The following is a 22,494-nucleotide window of genomic DNA, read 5'->3' on the forward strand; positions in this document are numbered from 1 at the left end:
AAGTAGGGAGGTTTTTTTCCAATGGTGGATGAAACCAAAACTAGGGGTATAGCCTCAAAGTAAGGGTGGCATGGTGGCTCAGTGGTCAGCACTGCTGCCTCACAGGCCAGGGACCCGGGTTAGATTCCTGCCTTGGACGACTGTGTGGAGTTTGCACATTCTCCCAGTGTCTGTGTGGGTTTCCTCCGGGTGCTCCAGTTTCCTCCCACAATCCAAAGACATGCAAGTCAGGTGAATTGGTCATGCTAAATTGCTCCACATTAGTCAGGGGTAAATATAGGTTAGGGTAATGGGTCTGGGTGGGTTACTCTTCGGAGGGTCGGTGTGGACATTTTTGGGCCAAATGGCCTGTTTCCATACTGTAGGGCGTCTAATCTAAAAATAAGGGACAGCAGATTTAGGACTAATTTGAGGAGGAATATCTTCACCCAAAGGATTGTGAAACTGTGGAATTCTCTGCCCAGTGGAGCAGTTGAGGCAATCTCGTGGAATGTTTTAAAGACAAAACTAGATAGATTTTTGAACAATAAAGGAATTGAGGGTTATGGTGATTGGGCGGGTAGGTGGAGCTGATTCCATGCAAAGATCAGGCCTGATCTTATTGAATGACTACCTATTCCTGCTCTTATTCTTATGTTCTACATGAATAGCTTGTCCCTCAGGTCCTTTTTAGATCTTTCCTCTCTGACCCAAAATCTATGCCCTCTAGATTTAGACTCCTTTACCCTGGGAAAAAGATCTTGTTTGTTCTCCTATCCATGCCCCTCATGATTTTATAAACCTCTATAAGGTCACCCCTCAGCCTCCGACACTCCAGGGAAAACAGCCCCAGCCTATTCAGCCTCTTCCTATAGCTCAAATCCTCCAACCCTGGCAACATCCTTGCAAATCTTTTCTGAATCCTTTCAAGTTTCACAGTATGTTTGCTATAGCAGAGAGACCAGAATTAACACAGTATTCTCAAAGTGGCCTCACCAATGTCCTATAGAGTCCCAAAATGACATCCCAACTCCTACATTCAATGAAGGCAAGCTTGCCAAATGCCTTCTTCACCGCCCTGTCTGTTTCTCCACGTGCAAGGAAGTACTTAACTGCACCCTTAGTTCTGTTTGATTGGCAACATTGTGCAGGGCCCTACCATTAACTGCACAAGTCCTGCACTGATTTGCTGTATCAAAATTCAACACCTCACATTTATCTCAACTAAATTTCATGAATTGGTAAGATTAGTGTTACAGATATGTCCTTTCTGTTTAATTATCATAGAATCAGGTATCCACTATCTTCATAAATATTGTGTAAATAATATATTTAGAACATTCAAATATGAAAAGACATGAAGGCTTTGCATTTTTTTCATACATGTGAAGGTTACTTTAAAGAATTTTTAATTTTCTTAGTGGAAAATATATATAGTTTGCACAAATATTTTAATATAATTTTCTCCATTTTTTCTCTTGCCAACAGTATGATATTGACAACTTTGGTTTCTTTGGTTCAAATTAACAGAAGCACAATTACTCAACTGAAAAAGCATTTAATCTTGGTAAGCTTTTTCTTACATTGAAGGTAATGTATTAAATCTCGGTAAAGTAAGCTGGCTCCCTCACCCATTTATTGCACTGTATCATGCTGACATAAACTTAACACAATCAAAGACAGATTCATACTTTGAAACATAAAATTGAAAATGGCTGTAAACTGAAAAAACACAGGATTGATGAAAGTGGAGCTATTCAAAAATTGATTTCAATTGTTAAACGAAGTAACTCTTCAAGAGAATTTTATTTCAAATCTGATAAGCACTTTTTCACCATCAGATTGGAGTCAGTGAACCTCCTCTGCACCCCCTCCAGTGCCAGTACATCCTTTCTCAAGTAAGGAGACCATAACTGCACACAGTACTCCAGATGTGGCCTCACCAGCACTGTACAAAGCTACAGCATAACCTCATATCACATATCATACACATCACACATTGTAGGACAGGGAAACATGAACATGGTATTACAATGAAATTAGAAATTTGTGCACAGTATTAGCATAAAAAGCTGGTGTCTGTAATTGAAGGAGATCTAAATAAATAAAGTTGAAGTGATACAAGTATATGTCCAGGATTGCCTGCAAGCTCCTGCACTGAGGAGGTATCCTGTACAGGTGAAATAGGTGTGGAGGAATGAACAAGTAAGCAATCCAGGTGATAAAAATGGCAGCGGTCTCTCAGCAAAGAGTTAACAAAAATCGAGTGAGCATGGACATTAATTACCTTCATTGTATCTTGGACTTAAAGTCCACTGACTGAATTTATCCACCATTATATTCAAATATTTCATTTAGAGGCTATGTCTCCCAAAGTTGTTGTTCCTCAGTTGTAAGCTATAGACATATGCTATGAAATGATTCTTGAACAATTTCACTTTGAGATTTGTGCAGTTCTCTCCTTGAGAAATGCAAAGAGCTGAAATCTGATGAAAGATATGAGGATTTGCACAATGAAATACAGATTACAGATTACATTACAGTGTGGAAACAGGCCCTTCGGCCCAACAAGTCCACACCGCCCCGCCTAAGCGAACCCACCCATACCCCTACATTTACCCCTTACCTAACACTACGGGCAATTTAGTATTGCCAATTCACCTGACCCTGCACATCTTTGGACTGTGGGAGGAAACCGGAGCACCCGGAGGAAACCCACACAGACACGGGGAGAACGTGCAAACTCCACACAGTCAGTTGCCTGAGGCGGGAATTGAACCCGGGTCTCTGGCGCTGTGAGGCAACAGTGCTAACCACTGTGCCACCGTGCCGCCCACAAATCTGAGTGATTTAAACATTCTCAGTGCGGGAGATTATAGAATCTTTATTTTGCATCATTTGATCCATTCTTAAACCAATGTTTGCATCAGTGTCCTGACTACTGAAACATTTATCATTCCAAATTATGAAAACTACATGGCACAGAGTGAAAATAACGTAAATGGATCAAAGCCACTTACTTGAAGCAAAACACTGGAAATATTCTTTGTTGTGCTGCACCAAAGAACATGCTAGTGGCCTTTCCCTCCCTCTTAAAACTCCACAGTTTATTGAAGATGCTTGGAGGTAGTATTGGTCTGCGGGTAATGCCTCTTTTTATGTAACAAGACTTTTCACATAAATCCAAAATGTGAATAATTATGAACCATTTGTTTTATTAGACAGGAAAGGATAAACGATATTTGGTAAAAAAGCTATCTTCACGTTCTCAGCATCTACAACATGGTCCTTTTCGAGACAGTTCTTCTGAAAGTGACACCCTATCAAGAGCTGGACTTGAGATTTTCAACAACAGAACTCTTTCAAGCAGCATATCCGTTAATTCTCTGTTTCAAGAGAACCAACACAATTGAAAGAAGGGCTGATACTGTTCAATATATCCCATTGTTAATGAAAAGTACCTATAATTATCTGCCAAGCTCTTCACTGCCATACTGTTCAAGAAGACCATCTAGAATATGTGCATGGTTGAACATGTTCTTTTAAATGTGTGAAACTATTTTTGCATGTAAATATTCTAACAGCTGCAAATTGCAACTTCTTTCAAGAAGAGGAAGTAAATACTTGTAAATAAAAAATAATATTCTCAAATTAAACACATTGCAATAAACAGAACATAAATTAATTTTATGAGATGTAGTACAGTATTCTTGTTTTGCAGCCTGAAAAACTCACAGAAAGTAAAAACAAAGACTCTTGTTCTACTGAGGTCTCACGGTATATCCATAAAATGAGTTAACTGTTAAAATGCAGTCTCTTCTCTGGGTGCTTTATTTTGTGCAACTTGCTTCAGGTGAAACTGAACATTTGAATTTCAGTTCTATGCTGGGTTCTATTTCCTCTTCTCCAGTTCCAATGTGACTTTCCTGTCTTGCAGGTATCAACTGTACTTTTCATTCCGAGAACTGGGAACATTGCTGCAAAATCAATATTATTGTTCATATTGAGAGGTTTGGCATAGAATCTTGAGTTGCCCCTCTTCAACATTTTGGAGCTGTGAAATCTTTGAAAGCTGTTTAGGAACAATGATTTTTAAAAAAATAAAGAAGTGAAAAAAAGTTTTAAAAAATTCTGACTAAGGATGGTGAATGACTTGGAGGAGAACCTGCAGGTGGTGGAGATCCCAAGTATCAGATGCTGTTGTCCTTCTAGGTGATAATGGTCACGGTCCTAGAAGGAGCATTTGTGAGTTATTGTGGTGTATCTTATAGATGGTACACATTGCTGCTGCTGCTGTACATCAGTGGTGAAGAGTGTGAATTCTGAAGATGGTGGAGGTGGTGTCTATCAAGGAGCCTGACTATCCTGGATGGTTTTAAGTTTCCTGAGAGTTGTCGTAACTGCAATCATCCAGGCAAGAACATTTTGTCACACTCCAGACACATGCTTTATGGATAGTGGACAGGCTTTAGGAGTCAGGAAGTGTGTGACTTGCTACAGAATTCCCAGCCATTGACCTGCTCTAGATGCGGTATCAATACAGCTGATACAGATCACTTTACTTGTTGTTTGGGTTATCAATGCCAGGGAGAAAGTGAGGACTGCAGATGCTGGAGATCAGAGCTGAAAATGTGTTGCTGGAAAAGTGCAGCAGAATGCCAATATCAATGCCAATACCATTGAATGTTACAGAATGATGGTCAGATTCTCTCTTGTTGCGGTTGCCCGATACTTTGGAGTTTGCACCTTCTCCCTGTGTCTGCGTGAGTTTCCTCTGGGTGCTCTAATTTCCTCCAACAGTTAAAAGATGTGCAGGTTAGGTGGTTTCACCATGAGAAATTGTCCATCATGACCAGGGATGTGCAGGCTAGGTGAATTAGCCATGGGAAATGTAGGTAAAAACAAGGGCTGCAGATGCTGGAAATCAGATTCTAGATTAGAGTGGTGCTGGAAAAGCACAGCAGTTCAGGCAGCATCCGAGGAGCAGGACAATCGACGTTTCGGGCAAAAGACCTTAATTAGGAATGAAGGGCTTTTGCCCGAAACGTCGATTTTCCTGCTCCTCGGATCCTGTCTAATCTAGAATCATGGGAAATGTAGGGTGGGATGTTGTTTGGAGATTCCGTGCAGATCTGATGGGCGCTGTATCTCACTCTATCTGCACTGTAGGAATTCTATGATTCTGATTCAATGATTCTTGTATGGCATGCATGACATTTATGAGTCGAAACTTTTCTGTTTGTCAAAGTCTTGCTGCATTTGGACATGGACTGCTTGAGTATCTGAGGAGTCCTGGATGGTGGTGCACATTGTGCAATCATCAGCAAATATTTCCACGTTTGCCCGTACCATAGAAGGAACGTAACTTGCTGTATCTGCACACAAAGTTTTTTTTTGCAATTCATGTAGCAGGTACAGCTTGCCCTCCAAGTGACTCAATTCTGTATCCTATCTCGGCATTCTAATAATTTATAGACAGCATGAACTTCATCAAATAATCTCACAATTACAAGCGTCCCTTCAACGAATCAATGTAAACATTACCTGAAGAGAAAAACTGAAGATTGTTGGAATAGATATGTAAATGAAAACGTGTGTATTAAAATTGTAGAAAGGTAAATTAAAATCTGTGTATGATGATACAAGGGCAAATTATTATCAAAGTTCATCAGTTTATGTAAATAAGTGTAGTTTCGATTCCTACAATGTAAAACTGGTGTTTAACACCGTCTTACGCAATCTGTAGTTTCTCTTTCAGGGTTGTACGTTCATTTGCAAGAAATAAGTCGACTTGTTTGTGGCCATTTCTATACTCTCTCATTAGAGAGAAGCGACTGGTGGTGATTGAACCTGGGGGTCACCAGACGTCAGGCCAGGGAAGAGGTTGAGAAGGAATGTCCTTCATGGTCACTTCAAACCGCTGATGGGAATTGAACCCACGCTGTTAGCATCATGCTACTCTGTAAACCAACAATCCAGTCAACTGAGCGAAAACAATTGCTTGGCGAATGGTATTGTCTTCAAAAACTGATCACGTGTTTCCTCCCACCAAACTATGCTTCTGTTGAAACACTGAAACACCAGTTTAATTTCGCTCATCGGGGAAATCGAAACTTGGAAGCTCAGTTGATGCAGGGAAGGGCTCCGCTCCAAATCTCCACGTCTCCTCCTAAAACTACGGCTTAAATGCAGTTGCGAATAATTCACCAGCATAATTGTGAATAGCCAGGAGTACGGGTTTTTTTGTATATTCTGATCAAATAAATGGTTTCCCAGAAATGACATTTACGTGGTTTGTTTCATTTTACTCGCGACTGATAATTTTGAGACACTTCCTTGTCATCGCCCGGCCTTTCTGTGTGACGACTGGTGAACGTGCTGTTTGTATGGTCCATTCTGGCATCAGTCAAATAAAACCCACCAACCAGCTTCCCTCAGACAGGAGGCACTGGGAAGAGCTGCTGTGTACAGTACACGGAGTGCAGAAACTGAAGTGATGCTACAGACTTCAGCTACAATCAGGTAAGTGAGTTTCATAAATGCAACGATTCCATGTAATCGACACTTTGTGAGTAAAATGTTGCTTATTAAACAAATAACGCACAGTTAATATCGAGTTGGAAAGAAGTCGCAGTAGGAACTAACTGTCAAGATGCATCTTAATGTAGGGGTCGAGAACCGATAGAAACAGTAACAGGAAGGAATTGATTTGAGCCTATGTGCAGATTAAGTAAACAAGTTCCGAGGAAGAGTTATGCTCGATTCGAAACGTTAACTTCTCTCTGCAGATGCTACCAGACCTGCTGATATTCTCAGGACTTTCGGTTTTTATTTAGATTTCCAGCATCCGCGATATGTTGGTTTTATGTAAGTAAACAGACAGCTTGGTCTTCCGGCACAGCAGGACTGTCAATGTTCTATCAGGTAGTCAGGATGAACAGGTGGAATGTTTGCACAGATGACAAAATTATAGAATATAGAAGAATGCAGATCCAATCATACCTGTGCTTTCATAAGAACTGGGAGCAGGAGTAAGCCTTCTGGCCCTTCCAGCCCGCTCCACCACTCAAAAAGATCATGGCTAGTCTTTTTGTGGACCTAGCTCCACTTAGCCGCCCTCTCACCATAATCTTTAATTTCTTTATTGTTCAGGAAAATATCTATCTTAGTCTTAAAAACATTTACTGAGGAAGCCTCAACCACTTCACTGGGCAGGGAATTCCATAGATTCACAATTCTCTGGGTGAAGAAGATCCTTCTCAATTCAGTCCTAAACCTGCTCCCTCTAATTTTGAGGCGATGCTCTCTTGTCCTAGTTTCACCTGCCAGTGAAAATATCCCCCCTACTTCTAACTTATCTATTCCCTTCATACTTTTTAATGCATTTCTATCAGATCCACCCCATTCTTCTAAATTCTGACGAATATAATCCCAGTCTACTCAGTCTCTCTTCATAAGCCAACCCCTCAACTTTGGAATCAACCTCGTGAACCTCCTCTGCACCCCCTTCAATGCCAATACATCCTTTATCAAGTATGGAGACCAAAACTGCACACTTTATTTCAGGTGTGGCCTCACCAGTTCCCTATACAGTTGCAACACAACCTCCCTACTTTTAAACTCAATCCCTTTCACAATGAAAACAAAATTCCATTTGCCTTCCTAATTACCTGTAACACCTGCAGACCAACCTTCTGTGATTCATACACAAGGGCACCCAGGTCCCTCTGCACAGCAGCATGCTGTAACTTTTACCATTCAGGTAACAGTCCTTTTTACTGTTATTCCTACCAATATGGATGACTTTACATTTATTAATATTGTAATCCATCTGCCAGACATTTGCCCACTCATTCAAAGTATTTAGGTTCCTTTGCAAAGTTTGACAATCCTCTGCACACTTTGCTCTGCCACTCTTAGTGTCATTTGCAAACTTTGACACATTACATGTGGTCCCCAACTCCAAATCATCTATGTAACTTGTTAATAACAGTGGTCCCAACACTGATCACTGAGGCACACCACTAGTTACTGATTGCCAACCAGAATAACACTCATTTATCCCTACTCTTTGCTTCCTGTTAGTCAACTAATCCTCAATCCAAGCTAATACTTTACCCACAACACCATGCATCGTTGTTTTATGCAGCAGCCTTTTGTGCAACACCTTGTCGCAGACCTTTTGAAAATCTAGACACACCTCATCCTCTGGGTCTCCATTGTCCACTGTGCTCTTAATGACTTCATAGAGTTCCAAAAGATTAGTTAAGCATGACTTGCTCTTCGTGAACCCTTGCTGCATGTGCGTAATGGGACAATTTCTATCTGGATGTCTTGCTATCCTTCCTTAATAATAGAGTCAAGCATCTTCCCCACTACAGAAGTTAAGCTAACCGGTCTGTAATTCCCCAAGTTTCTTTCCCAGGTAAGTTCCCATAGTCAGAAAGGTGCAACCAAGTATAGGTTTCCTGCACAGTCTGAGGGATGAAGGGAAATTGTAAGGATCAGTAACTAGTTTTTCATACTCTTAATGCATTTGGTGCAGCACAGTGGCTAAATGGTTAGCACTCCTGCCCCATACCGTTGGGGACTGGTGTTCAATTCCAGCCTCAGTGTAGAGTTTGGACATTCTCCCTGTGTCTGTGCAGGTTCCCTCCAGGTACTCTGATTTCCTTCCTTAGTCCAAAGATGTGCAGATTAGAGTGGATTGGGCATTGGAAATACAAGGTTACAGGCATAGAATTGGGGGTGAGTCTGGGTGGGATGCTCTTTGGAGAGTTGGTTTGGACGTGTTGGGCTGAATGGCCTGTATCCACACTGTAAGGATTCTATTAATCTCAGAATGTCCAGCTGCAAATGACTAGGTACACAAACTTAAGCAGGTTATAAAAAGAAACGAAGTACAGAATAGTTGGAAAGGGGAATAGTTAACATTTCATGTTAAATGTAATTTCTTCAGAACTAAAGTTAAACAGTGCAAAGGTGCCATACACAACTCAAAACATAAACTTTGATTATCTCTCCAAGATGCTGCCTGAGTATTTTCATAACTTTGTGTTTATTTCAAATTTTTTAGCATCTGCTGTTTGTTCAGTCTTTTAAAGGAAGGTGCCTAGCTATCCTGTTGATTGGAGCAGGTTATCTGGTGCATAACCTAATGTTAAGATGGGTCACTGGATCTGTAATTAGATTCCTTTCAGCCCAAACTGACCCTCCAAACAGTAACTCACCTAGACCCGTTTCCCTCTGAATAAAGCACCTAACACTATGGGCAATTTAGCACGGCCAGTTCACCTAACCTGCACACCTTTGGACTGTGGGAGGAAACCAGAGCGCCTGGAGGAAACCCACGCAAACACGGGGAGAATGTGCAAACTCCACACAGACAGTCGCCCGAGGCTGGGATAGAACCTGGGACCCTGGTGCTGTGAGGCAGCAGTGCTAACCACTGAGCCACAGTGTTTTCTGTCCATAGATGCCACCAGACCTGCAGAGTTTCTCCAGCACTTGTTGTTTTTGTTTCAGATTTCCAGCATCCACAGTTCTTTGGCTTTTTTTCATTTCTGCTTGTGACTTTTAGAGAGTCAAAGAGATGTACAGCATGAAAACAGACTCTGGTCCAAATTATCTATACTGACCAGATATCCTAAATAAATCAAGTCCCATTTGCCAGCATTTGGCCTATATCCCTTGAAACCTTCCTATTCATATACCCATCCAGATGTCTTTTAAATATTGTAATTGTATGAGCCTCCAACAGTTCCTCTGGCAGCTCATTCCATACACGCACCACCTTCTGCGTGAAAACGTTGCCGCTTAGGCCCTTTTAAATCTTTCCCCCCTCACCCTAAACCTATGCCCTCTAGTTCTAGACTCCTCCCCCACCCCAAGGAAAAGATCTTGTCTATTTATCCTATCCACGTCCTTCATGATTTTATAAACCTCTATAAGGTCACCCCTCAGCCTCCAACATTCCAGGGAAAATAGCCCCAGTCTATTAGCCTCCCCAATAGCTCAAACCTTCCAACTGTGGCAACATTCTTGTAAATCTTTTCTGAACCCTTTCAAGCTTCACAACATCCTCTCGATAGTAGGGAGACGAAAAATGCATGCATTATTCCAATAGAAGAAAACAGTGGAGAGTTTGATGGATGAAAAAGAAGAGGCAGTAAATGGCAGAAGAGATGGTGGTACAAGACAAAAGGAGAGGGTAACAGGAGTAAGAAAATCCAGGAAGTAAATGAGAGCAGCAAAGACTTCACTTGCAACTGTTTCTGAAAAAACGGGGGCCAAAGTGACGATCTGCGGTTGTTGAAGGTATCAATTCTGGGAGGCTGGAAAGTGCCTTATCAAAAGAAGACTGACTGATACTCAACATTATTGGGACAGCTCAAGGGTGGTTGGAAACAGATCAGAGTAGAGTGGGGAAGAGAATTATAGAGAGAAAACTAGTTTAAAAAAAACACAGTAGTACTTGGAAATACATGTAGAGATCATGCTGAAATATCATTTTGAAGCATACAATCTGAGATGAACCCGTATGTTTCATTTGCCAGGTTTACTGGATTTTCCCTTGGGGGACAATTAAGAGTTTGGGGTGATGCCTGCAGATTGGACAGGGGTGTTTGACAGAGCAAGCACTCAAGTTGTGTTTGATCTCTCCTGGAGAAGAGCTCATCAGCAGCAGCAAATGTAATATATGTAATAGAAAGAAATACAAGTAAATTGGTGCTCCAGATGGAAGCACTGTTTCAGGCCTGGATTGTGAGATATAATGAATTGTAAGTTGAGGCTTTGCAATTCCTGCATTTGAATGGGAATATGCCATGGACAGGGAATGGAATGTTGGGAGTGACAGAAGAGCTTCCTTTTGGAATGCTGAAATGGGGAGGAGAGGGGATGTTGTGTTTAGCGGTGGTGTCATGCTGGATGTGGCAGAATATGGAGGCTGGTGAAATTGAAGTTGAGGACAGAGGAGAAATCTTATTGTGTATCTAGGGGGAAATGCAAGTGGGGAAATGGAAAGGTTTAGGCCTCTATCAATTGGCATGGAATAATATCCTCAGCTGAGGCAAAAGGAGGACATTTCAAAGGTGCTGGTGTAGCAAGTGGCAATGCCAAAACAGATGCAATAGGAGTGGTGAAACTAGGAGAATGGACTAGAGTCTTTGTAGGAAATGGAGTGGGAGGAAGTGACGTCAAAGTCAAGGTATCGGGGAAAGCCAGTGGGCTTAAAGTGGAAGCTATTTTGCTGCAGTCTGAACCAGAATGATTGGAAACTTGGTATCGTATTTGACCAAGATGAATTTCCAACTAGTGCAATGTCATTGAGTTACACCCTACACCCGTTTCCATCGCATTGAACTATTTCAAGGCTGACATGGACAGAATCAAGGGTTATGTGAGAAAGGCAGAAAAGTGGAATTGAGAATTATCAGATCAAACTTGACTGATTGAATGGCGGAGCAGATTTGATAGGCTGAATGGCCTACTTCTGCACCTGCATCTTATAGTCTCATACCCAACTCAGCACCTGCCTCAGTTAATTTGCTGTGGAGATCCTTATCTATGTCTTTATTACATCTAGATTTAGCTAATTGACTCACTTCTGGTGGTCTTCCACGTTTAAACAATTATCAACTTGACATCATCAAAACTCATGCCAAATCCAATTCTCCCATTATATCAATGACTTCCATTGGTTCTCTTTTCAAATATTGCTTTCATTTTAAAGTTCATATTCTTGTTTTCAAATCCCTCTTTCACCTCACCCCTTCCTATCACTTTCAAGTCCTTTAAACCTACCATCATTGTGGTGTTTGTACTCATCTAATTGTGGATTTTTGAGCCAATTTCAGACATTCTACCATTGACAGCTTTGCCTTTCAGTTAGCTGGGCCAAACGCTTTGGAATTCTCTCTCTCCAGCACCCCCCCCCCCTCACCGAGCCTTGCTGACCTCTTTCAGGATGTCTTTTATTAAATATAAGCTAACCATCCTATTGTATCCTTCAATAACTTATTGTCATATCTTATTTTGTAACATTCCAGGAGGCATTTGTTTCACTTTAAAGATAGCAAATACATGTTGTTGTGGCCAGTGATTAATTGCAAGTTTTCCTATTGGTTTTGATATTTCCTAACAGAACAGTCAATAGTTATTACATCATTTGTTATTTAGAAAATCGCTGACATATATTGAATGGATTTATGAACAAACAGATGTAAATACTCAAATCATCTAGTGTAAACCAGCAGTTATATGTGAGAGAATGTTCTTTTGACCGTTATGGGAACTGTCCAGATTCTCTATGGCACTGCCCACTGCTTACTGAGACTCACAGCTATTAAATGCCAATGAATGAATCACACAGTGTATTTGGGTAACTTAATTTAGGCTGCAAATTCTCAAATTCGGAAAATTTATTTTCCTGCATCATGAAACTGTCTTTTCTAGCACCTTTATTGAAAGATCCTGTGATTTTCCATTTATATGCAAAACATCATAGTGCCGAGGGGCCAAAGATTGCCCCTTCATGAGGGGGAGAGATGACTGATTGGTGAGTTTAACCTGAAAGTCACCAATCCTTAAAAAAAGGGGGCAAGGTTGAGAAGGCAGAGTCTTCATAATGACCTCAGCTGACACAAGAATTGAACCTACACAGTTGATATCACTCAGTAGTACAGATTAGCCTTCCAGCCGACTGGAATAACCAACCCCCATAACTTGACCAGGTTTCATTTGTAGCATTTACTTTTGTATTTTTGTGCTGACGCCCATATTTTTGAAAAATGCTGTTGTTATGTTAAAAATTTGTAGCAATTGACAAGTCATTATTGTTAAGGACGCTGGTGATGATTCATTGTGGCAGAAATTCTATTATACTTTCCAAGTCATAATTGTCAATTACGTGAGGAACTGATGACAATCAAGAGTGGCTCGATTGCAACTTTAAAAGCACTAAGTTGTCAACCACCTGATGAAGGAGCAGTGCTCTGGAAGCTAGTGCTTCCAAAGGAACCTGTTGGACTATAACCTGGTGTTGTGTGATTTTTAATTTTGTACACCCCAGTCCAACACCAGCACCTCCAAATCTTGATTGCAACTGTTTTCATGATTAAAATGACACATCAGATAAAGAGAACATGTAAGATTTCCTTTTAATATGGAGAGGCACACACAAAAGATGAAGAATTAAGTTTAACTCATGCTTTAATTCACTACCTCATAATTTCATGCCAAAACATTGATACCCACTCAATATTTAGATTACTTACAGTGTGGAAACAGGCCCTTCGGCCCAACAAGTCCACACCGACCCGCAACCCACCCATACCCCTACATTTACCCCTTTTAACCTAAAACTACGGGCAATTTAGCATGGCCAATTCACCTGACCCGCACATCTTTGTGACTGTGGGAGGAAACCGGAGCACCCGGATGAAACCCACGCAGACACGGGGAGAATGTGCAAACTCCACACAGTCAGTCGCCTGAGTTGGGAATTGAACCCGGGTCTCTGGTGCTGTGAGGCAGCAGTGCTAACCACTGGGCCACCGTGCCGCCCACAAGGCAACGTCAGATTGGTATTTAAAGAAATTGATTCCTCACAAAAAGAAAGATATGGTTGCTTGATTTGGAACCAGTTCTATCTGGATTGTAGGCGGATGTTGAGTTGGTAAGGTGGTCTTGTAACCAGTTCCTAGTATTGAGGAGGCACTAGAAACAATTGCTAACTTGTTAAGTTTATTTCTCTCCTTACTTGACATTTGTTCACAAACATTCTTGACCAAGTTAAACTGGATGGCAGTTAGAATTTGAGGCACCACCTGATTTCTCCTCCTCATCCCAGTAACATAAGAACCAGTTGTAGCACCTTCACCAGTGTTGTTTCTGTGATAACTTTAACCGAGCATAATGAATCAAAGCTGTGGTGGCCTTACGGTTCAGTGTGGTGAAGTTCATCACTGAACTATCCACACAGGCATATGTGGCACTTTTGAATTCTTGTTCGCATTGATTTATTGAATGTTTGCGTAAGTTAATTTTTCCAACTCGGTTGATTGGTCTTCCCCCATGCTTGATTAAATTATTAGTGGCTCAGCTACATTCTTCTCCCTTTCAAAAGCCCTAAGATGCTTACCTTCTTATGCCCTTCAATGACATGACCATGTCTAACCTTTCAGGAGCATGTTGTCATTTGTCAGCTCTCTATCAGACTTTTCAAAAACATCCTGTTGTAATCTTGTCGCTTCAGACTTCCAGCTTTTTTTCTTGCATCAATGTTGCTTTGCGCAAAGTCGCAAATGCTCGACTTTGTATTATAAAATTGTTCTCCTTATCCTTTCATGTGGTTGACCAGAAAACCCTCACCCATGGGACAGCCTTTGTGTAATTTTGCTTCTTAGCCAGTGCCATCTGCAGAAATGGCTTCCTTACTTATTCCAGTTCACTCATTCTTAGAGTTCTTCCAAGGTATATCCTTGACCTCTCCTGTTTCTCATCTACACATTGCCCATTATTGACAGTACCATTATTCATTGAGTCAGCTGCCAGGCATAAAAGAATCTTTTAATCAACCTGCTCAGAGATGTTATTAGACACCTTGAGAGATGCTGAGACTTGAACGCAGATCTCATGCCACAAGAACCTGAGATGGTACTACTGAGCTTTACTTCTTTATCACTTCCTACAGGCTACACTATTTTTATGTTGTAGGACTGCTTGCCTCTTATTGCCATGGATGAATATAGATTTCTGTCAACTGAGCATCATGATGCCTGTTGGCAGAACTTGCTGCCCCAATAAAAATCTCAATCCCTTGCTATTGATTTGCTCCTGGGCTGCGATAAATGCTGCATGTCCTTTATTGCTTAATTCCACCAACTTCTACAACCTCTTTCAGATTCTCACCCTTCTCTGGTTCTTTGGTCCTCTGAACTGTGTGTGTGTTTTTGCACACTCCTCTCAACCTTCATCCACCTGTAACCACCCCCACTTTGCTTCGTCATTGGTGACAAACCCTTTGGATAACTTGATGCTGCTTTCTGAACCTTCCCAACAAGACAATTTTGCCCCCACCCCGCTTCCTTCCTTCAGCTTTCAGGAGGGTTTTAAATTTTGAAATTTAGATCACATTCCCTAATCCTATTGCAATAGTTAAAAGTTGGAGTTAGTTACAATATTAGGTGCTTTCTAACTGCTCACAATTGACAATATAACTACTATGCTGCCACAAGGGTACGGAATATAACATTTACTTTCGCATGAAAAAGAATGACTAGTTTTGGTTGATCAGAGTCAACATGTTTAGATTAAAAATCAATAACCTGGTGAGAAAAGAATCATTGTCAAACTCAAATCAATTCTGCATAAATTGTTTTAAAGTGAATTACTTTTCCTATATTCATGTTAATCACAGTCTGTAATATCTGTTCAAATATTATTTCAGCAAAAGATGTTCACTCTAAAAAGTTGTAAATGTTGAGATTGAAATGGAAGGCAACGTTATGCAGCCTGAAGTGGCACAGGAATTCCAGGAAACATCTGGACTGGAATCATCCACATCACTCATCGATCACATTCCTCATCCCTCAATAGAGTCTGCATTAGCAATGTCTGAAACTGTAGCCTCTGATTTCATTGATATATCTGGAACTGTAAGTGAGCCTGTAATTGCCTTTGAGAATTCTACCAACGTACCATCAGCTAATGAAGCAACAGCTTCTCTCTCATCTTCTGAAAGTTCCATTCAAGAAAGTACCTGTCGTCCTGAATCTGCAGAGAAGAGTTCCGAGGTACAGTATCATCCTAGTTTTACATCCTTGTGACAAGCACACATTCCTCTATGCATTTTGGTCAGATAAGGGTATCGCATACAGAGTGCAAGAACAGTTTATAATTAACCTAGTTAATTCATAGTCAAATATATCACCTTTCCTTCACTGGGTCAAATCCTATAACCCTCTCCCTGATGACTGTAAGTCTACCATGGTCAGGCAGCGGTTCAAAAAGGCAACTCATAGCCACCTCAAGGGCAACTGGGGTGGGCAATAAATGCTGGCCCAGCCAATGACATTGAAGTCCCAGAAGTGAATAAAACAAGAGTTGTTCAATCTACTGAAGTGAACTGTGGGGCAGAGGCACTAGGGATGGATGATGTACCAAAATCAGCTGAGAAACCATTGAGCAACATGACATAGTCAGAGAAGTTGTTATTTAGGACTTTTATTTTGACTTTGTAAAAGCTGAAACAGAGGAACAAATCTAATTAATGAGATTCCAACATGGAATTGAAGGAAGGTTTGCTATGGAGTTGGTAGGTGACAGATCGTTGAAGGATTTTGTAGAGGAACAAACGATTGGAAATTGGATGATCATTGGATGGTCTTGAGAGTTTGACTTGTATTTTGAGATGAGGTTTGATGATAGTAGCTTTGGAAAGTAGAAAGAGTATACTTGAGGGAGGATTGTTTATCATTGATAATTGGTTATGGGGACATGCAAAGTGAGTTTGGGCGATATACAGATTAATGGGAAGCAGGATGTGAACACATTGAGCTCAGAGGTAACTGATGCCAGTTAGGCAGCAGTAGGAATTGTGCAGTTAGCCTGTGTCCCATGATAGAGAACAGGTGATCAATCAAATCTCCTCATCACGACTGAAGTCTCGAGAAAACACACATTTGAGTGAGGATGACATAGACTTTGTTGGGGCACCTTATGTTCAACAACCTGCTGACACATGAGGTACTTGACCATGCCAAAGTCTTTGGTACCAAACCTCAACAAGAGATGAGCAGAGAAAGTTGGGAAAGGAATAAAGCACCAGAGTGAGGAGACCTCTTTGTAATTTGCACAAGCATTTTATTCCTCTCTGCACTGTGGGATAGTTGCAATCGAAGTGGTTTACATTGTACTTCAAGTAGCTCAACTATCATGGTTTATTTAGAGATAATATTACAAATCTGAATTTCCAGCAGGTATCATTACCTAATGAAGTGAACAAGGTGCAGTCTGCAGCAGGACAGAAATTCCAAGAAACTTTTCCAAACTCAACCATGCCAAATGATCACCAAAATTCAGTCTTATTAGAACCTGAATCAGAAATGCTTGAAATTCTAGCCATGGGTGACATTGATGTATCAAACATTGCGAATGACAATATATTGAACTCAATATCAAGCATTGGTGATGCATCAGCTTTGAGAGAAAGACTTTCTCCTTCACTTCCTCAAAATGCAACAAAAGGAACAATGGACCCACAACAACCTAGAAGAAAGAGTACTAAGGTATGTTTGATTTCACTGACAACCTTTTTTCTTGTGATGTTTTTGCATATTTTGTGAGTATGATGAGGAAAAAGAAATCTTTACAGAGACATTTCTGGTAATCTGAATGTAAAAGGATTTGTAATGATTTTTCAAAAAGGCACTTGACAAAGCAATCAGTGTTACAATGTTTAATGTAGATTGACAATTGGGAAGTTTTAGTGTTTTGAGTATCTTGGTTTTTTTTTGTTTTTTTATTTTTAGTTTTTAGTCAAAATTGAGGTGTCTTCCTCTTTGCTGTGGCGCACAATGGAGACTGTCTCTGAATTGCCTATGAATATTTGTTAGGTTTATTGACCTGGTAACCATGCAGTTAAGGTGAATTAGTTCTATGTTAAACTTGTCCTACAAAATAGTCAAATTTTACTTGGAAGCCAGACATTTGTTCATCTGTCATCTTTGCAATGATTCCTATTATTATCTCTTTCTCTGTGATCATTGTCAGTCTATCTTCAGACAACATCCAAGGAGCAGGAGAATCGACGTTTTGGGCATAAGCCCTTCAGAAGAAGGGCTTATGCCCGAGACGTCGATTCTCCTGCTCCTTAGATGCTGCCTGACCTGCTGTGCTTTTCCAGCAACACATTTTTCAGCTCTGATCTCCAGCATCTGCAGTCCTCACTTTCTCCTAGTCTATCTTCAGAGCCCCTGGATAATTTCCAACAATCTTTAGCATGAAAATCAAACCCTATGGATGCATTTTCCACTTGAAATGATAGCTGAACAAATCTGATTATTTCTGCAAATGTCTTATTGCTATGAGACCCCCTGAGATGTGCATTCTTTAGGGTGTAGGTTTGCTCGCTGAGCTGTAGGTTTGATATCCAGACGTTTCATTACCTGGCTAGGTAACATCACCAGTGGTGACCTCCAAGTGAAGCCTGAAGGATATCAAACCTACAGCTCAGCGAGCAAACCTACAGCCTAAACCTCAACCTGAGCTACAAACCTTGCATGTGCATTCATAAATCTGTACTTTTTTAATTGATCGATCATGATCCAATTGATTTTTGATTGTTGTGCTATGAAATCCTTCTTTTATCTTTTTGCTTCTTCACATTATTCTATAAATAAATGCAATGAAGTACCTTAAACCTATATACATTGAGCTGGAAGCATGCAATCTTCCTCCTTTTGGAAGAGTAAGAGTAAGATATTCTGCAATGATCTACATGTCATACATCGGTATCAATTGTTAAACTGGGACTGTTATCACAAACATATACAGCCACAATTTCACATCTCATAAAGCTAATGAAGACTATCTCTGCCTATGTTCAAAACAAGTTTGTTCTGAAGCAGAAATTTAAAGTATGAATTTTACATTGAGACTTAGGGTGATTAGATATTTTCTGTGACACAGGTAAACCAGGAACAGAATAGGAAGCAGAATGAAAATAATCAAGCCCCCGCTTTACTGGAGAAAGCAAGAAAAGTGCCTCAGTGCCCTGGTGAAAAATCATCAGTAGATTCCACCCCAGCCATGTTTCCGGATCAGCAGCAGAAATGGAACGTTGCTACAGCAATGAAAGAAGGTGAAATTTTACCTAAAAACCAAGGATGCTGGAAATCTGAAACAAAAACAGAAATTGTATGAAAAGCTCAGCAGGTCTGGCAACATCTGTAGAGAGAAAGCAAACTTAATGTTTCGAGTCTGGTGACCCTTCTTCAGAACATTCTGAGGAAAGGTCTCCAGTCCCAAAATGTTAACTCAGCTTTCTCTCCACAGATGCTGCCAGACCTGCTGAGTTTTTACAGCGACTTCTGTTCTTGCTTCTGGAACTTTATATTCTTACTCAAATAAATGCAGGAATTGGAAATTTACGACAGAAGAGCATAGTCATCCACTTGATGTTTTGATAATGTAGCATAGACTTTCTGCTAATTACTTCTCATGAAATACTGGAATGATTAAAGGAGAGCTGCTGTTTCTAATGTACATATGTGGCCTGGTTCATTCTTGAAAGAGCAGGTAGATGCAGTTAGCAGTTATATATTATTCTATATAATAGTTAATGATTCTTTGAAGAATTGGAGCCTACTATTCCTGACCAGCTTTTACAAGCACATAAATTTTAGGTTATAAATTAAACCTGACTAGAACAATCTTTCCCACTTTCTGTTTCCAATTGGATTCATCAATTGTGAATCCTATTGATGGAACAGAATTTACTCAACACCCAGAATGAAAATAAAGAGCATTGCTTTAAGCATTCAAATCAGAGTGACCTAGGGTTGTGAGGCCTATTGATGGATCAGAGGATAAAACCAGAAGGTGAACTTAATGATCATGACTTTTTCTGTATTACTACAGAAGATATAAAAGGCTCATCTCTCCAAACGAATGTAGCCAGCAACACCGAGGGTAAGGGAAATAAACAGAAGAAGAGGGTGAGTATTGAACAAGAATGTCAAGAAATTTTATTCTGGAATCAAAGGCCTCAATAATATTGTACAATATAACTCACAAGTGATCTCAAATCCTTCTCTTGCGACGATTTTAATGGAAGTATTGTTTTGTCTTAATCAATTTTAAGGTTGCCACAAGAAAGGATTTTTTAAAAAATCCTTTGTATATATCAGATGTTTGTTGCTAATCCACAGATTAATTTCAGGTCCAATATTTTTGTAAGTAGAATAAACAACTTATTTATACTGTTGACAATTCCAATTTTTTCTCTGTGAGTAATTTTTTAAAAAGGTACTAAAGTATTGCAGAATAGAGAGCCATGTTGCCAAAGTTGATTTTGTCTTGCAATTATCAGGACAAATGCAAGTATGCAAAATTGTACGTAATCATTGAGTATGGTATTATAGGAGAAAGGTGGATTGGCTTTGTGCCAATTTGACTCCGATTGGCTGAAGTGTTGGCATGTGGAAAGAAGCTGGGATCTACAAATTCCAAAGTTGATTCTTCCTTGTTTTTTCCATGGCAACGCATCAGTCATTTAGATGCATCAGTGTTAACCCTCAGGCAATTCGTTTCTTTAGGAAATTAAGCATTAAGTGCTACGCATCAAAGTATCATGCAACTTCATAATGAGACCATTTCTAACACAGGGTTCAACTAATTTTCAAAAATGCCACCTTGTACTAAACACAATTTGGCAGCAACACAGCTTCAGAGGTTCTTCACATCAAGTATTTGGTAAAAATGGCCTCTTTTATCTTTCATTCTGCAGTTAAATTTATGAGAAAACTGTTTCTCACTAATACAATAGACAATAGGTGCAGGAGTAGGCCATTCTGCCCTTGGAACCAGCACCACCATTCTATATGATCATGGCTGATCATCCTCAATCAGTATCCTGTTCCTGCCTTATCCCCATAACCCTTGATTCCACTATCCTTAAGAGCTCTATCCAACTCTTTCTTGAAAGTATCAAGAGACTTGGCCTCCACAGCCCTTTGGGGCAGAGCATTCCACACACCCTCTGGGTGAAGAAGTTTCTCCTCAACTGTGTTCTAAATAGCCTACCCCTTATTTTCAAACTGTGTCCTCTGGTTCGGGACTCACCCGTCAGCGGAAACATGCTTCCTGCCTCCAGGAATAACCTTATACGTCTCAATCAGATCCCCTCTCAGCCTTCTAAACTCAAGGGTATACAAACCCAGTCACTCCAATCTTTCAACGTAAGATAGTCCCGCCATTCCAGGAATTGACCTCGTGAACTACGCTGCACTCCCTCAATAGCCAGAATGTCTTTCCTCAAATTTGGAAACCAAAACTGCCCACAATATTCCAGGTGCGGTCTCACCAGGACCATGTACAGTTGCAGAAGAACCTCTTTGCTCCTATACTCAATTCCTCTTGTTATGAAGGCCAGCATGCTAATAGCTTTCTTCACTGACTGCTATACCTGCATGCTTGCTTTCATTGACTGATGCTTAAAAATGTGTTGCTGGAAAAGCGCAGCAGGTCAGGCAGCATCAAAGGAGAAGGAGAATCGACGTTTTGGGCATAAGCCCTTCTTCAGGAATGAGGAGGGTGTGCAAAGCAGGCTAAGATAAAAGGTAGGGAGGAGGGACTTGGGGGAGGGGCGTTGGGAAAGCGATAGGTGGAAGGAGGTTAAGGTGAGGGTGATAGGCCGGAGAACTTCATAATGAGACCATTTCTAACACAGGGTTCAACTAGTTTTCAAAAATGCCACCTTGTACTAAACACAATTTGGCAGCAACGCAGCTTCAGAGGTTCTTCACATCAAGTATTTGGTAAAAATGGTCTCTTTTATCTTTCATTCTGCAGTTAAATTTATGAGAAAACTGTTTCTCACTAATACAATAAACAATAGGTGCAGGAGTAGGCCATTCTGCCCTTGGAGCCAGCACCACCATTCATTATGATCATGGCTGATCATCCTCAATCAGTATCCTGTTCCTGCCTTATCCCCATAACCCTTGATTCCACTATCCTTAAGAGCTCTATCCAACTCTTTCTTGAAAGTATCAAGAGACTTGGCCTCCACAGCCCTTTGGGGCAGAGCATTACACACACCCTCTGGGTGAAGAAGTTTCTCCTCAACTGTGTTCTAAATAGCCTACCCCTTATCTTTAAACTGTGTCCTCTGGTTCGGGACTCACCCGTCAGCGGAAACATGCTTCCTGCCTCCAGAGTGTCCAATCCTTTAATAACCTTATACGTCTCAATCAGATCCCCTCTCAGCCTTCTAAACTCAAGTGTATACAAACCCAGTCACTTCAATCTTTCAGCGTAAGATAGTCCCGCCATTCCAGGAATTGACCTCGTGAACTACGCTGCACTCCCTCAATAGCCAGAATGTCTTTCCTCAAATTTGGAAACCAAAACTGCTCACAATATTCCAGGTGCGGTCTCACCAGGGCCATGTACAGCTGCAGAAGAACCTCTTTGCTCCTATACTCAATTCCTCTTGTTATGAAGGCCAGCATGCTATTAGCTTTCTTCACTACCTGCTGTACCTGCAAGCTTGCTTTCATTGACTGATGCTTAAAACTGTGTTGCTGGAAAAGCGCAGCAGGTCAGGCAGCATCAAAGGAGAAGGAGAATCGACGTTTTGGGCATAAGCCCTTCTTCAGGAATGAGGAGGGTGTGCAAAGCAGGCTAAGATAAAAGGTAGGGAGGAGGGACTTGGGGGAGGGGCGTTGGGAAAGCGATAGGTGGAAGGAGGTTAAGGTGAGGGTGATAGGCCGGAGAGGGGGTGGGGGT

At 40.8% G+C, this 22,494-nt stretch overlaps 2 protein-coding genes across 9 annotated transcripts in view; both read left to right on the plus strand.

The window, feature by feature from the left end:
• Positions 1-3,669, plus strand: part of LOC122562200 (transmembrane channel-like protein 7) — a 62,251-nt gene extending 58,582 nt beyond the window's left edge. For 5 of the 6 annotated variants that reach the window (XM_043714873.1, XM_043714874.1, XM_043714878.1 and 2 more), the window contains 2 exons: positions 1,468-1,546; positions 3,201-3,669. In XM_043714873.1, the coding sequence (XP_043570808.1) occupies positions 1,468-1,546; positions 3,201-3,392 (271 nt within the window). In that variant the 3' untranslated portion in view covers positions 3,393-3,669. Of the gene's footprint in view, positions 1-1,467; positions 1,547-3,200 lie in introns of those variants that run through there. The other variant, XR_006315260.1, reaches the window with a different exon arrangement.
• Positions 3,670-6,427: 2,758 nt separating this feature from the next.
• The window catches only part of LOC122562201 (E3 ubiquitin-protein ligase rnf213-alpha-like), a 159,421-nt gene continuing 143,354 nt past the window's right edge, over positions 6,428-22,494 (plus strand). For 2 of the 3 annotated variants that reach the window (XM_043714879.1, XM_043714881.1), the window contains exons 1-5: positions 6,428-6,501; positions 15,431-15,776; positions 16,959-17,270; positions 18,673-18,844; positions 19,624-19,700. In XM_043714879.1, coding sequence (XP_043570814.1) covers positions 15,474-15,776; positions 16,959-17,270; positions 18,673-18,844; positions 19,624-19,700 — 864 coding nt within the window. In that variant the 5' untranslated portion in view covers positions 6,428-6,501; positions 15,431-15,473. The remainder of the gene's footprint in view (positions 6,502-15,430; positions 15,777-16,958; positions 17,271-18,672; positions 18,845-19,623; positions 19,701-22,494) is intronic. The other variant, XM_043714880.1, reaches the window with a different exon arrangement.

Source organism: Chiloscyllium plagiosum, chromosome 24 (assembly GCF_004010195.1).
Source record: "Chiloscyllium plagiosum isolate BGI_BamShark_2017 chromosome 24, ASM401019v2, whole genome shotgun sequence".
In the NCBI taxonomy this organism is placed as follows: domain Eukaryota; kingdom Metazoa; phylum Chordata; class Chondrichthyes; order Orectolobiformes; family Hemiscylliidae; genus Chiloscyllium; species Chiloscyllium plagiosum.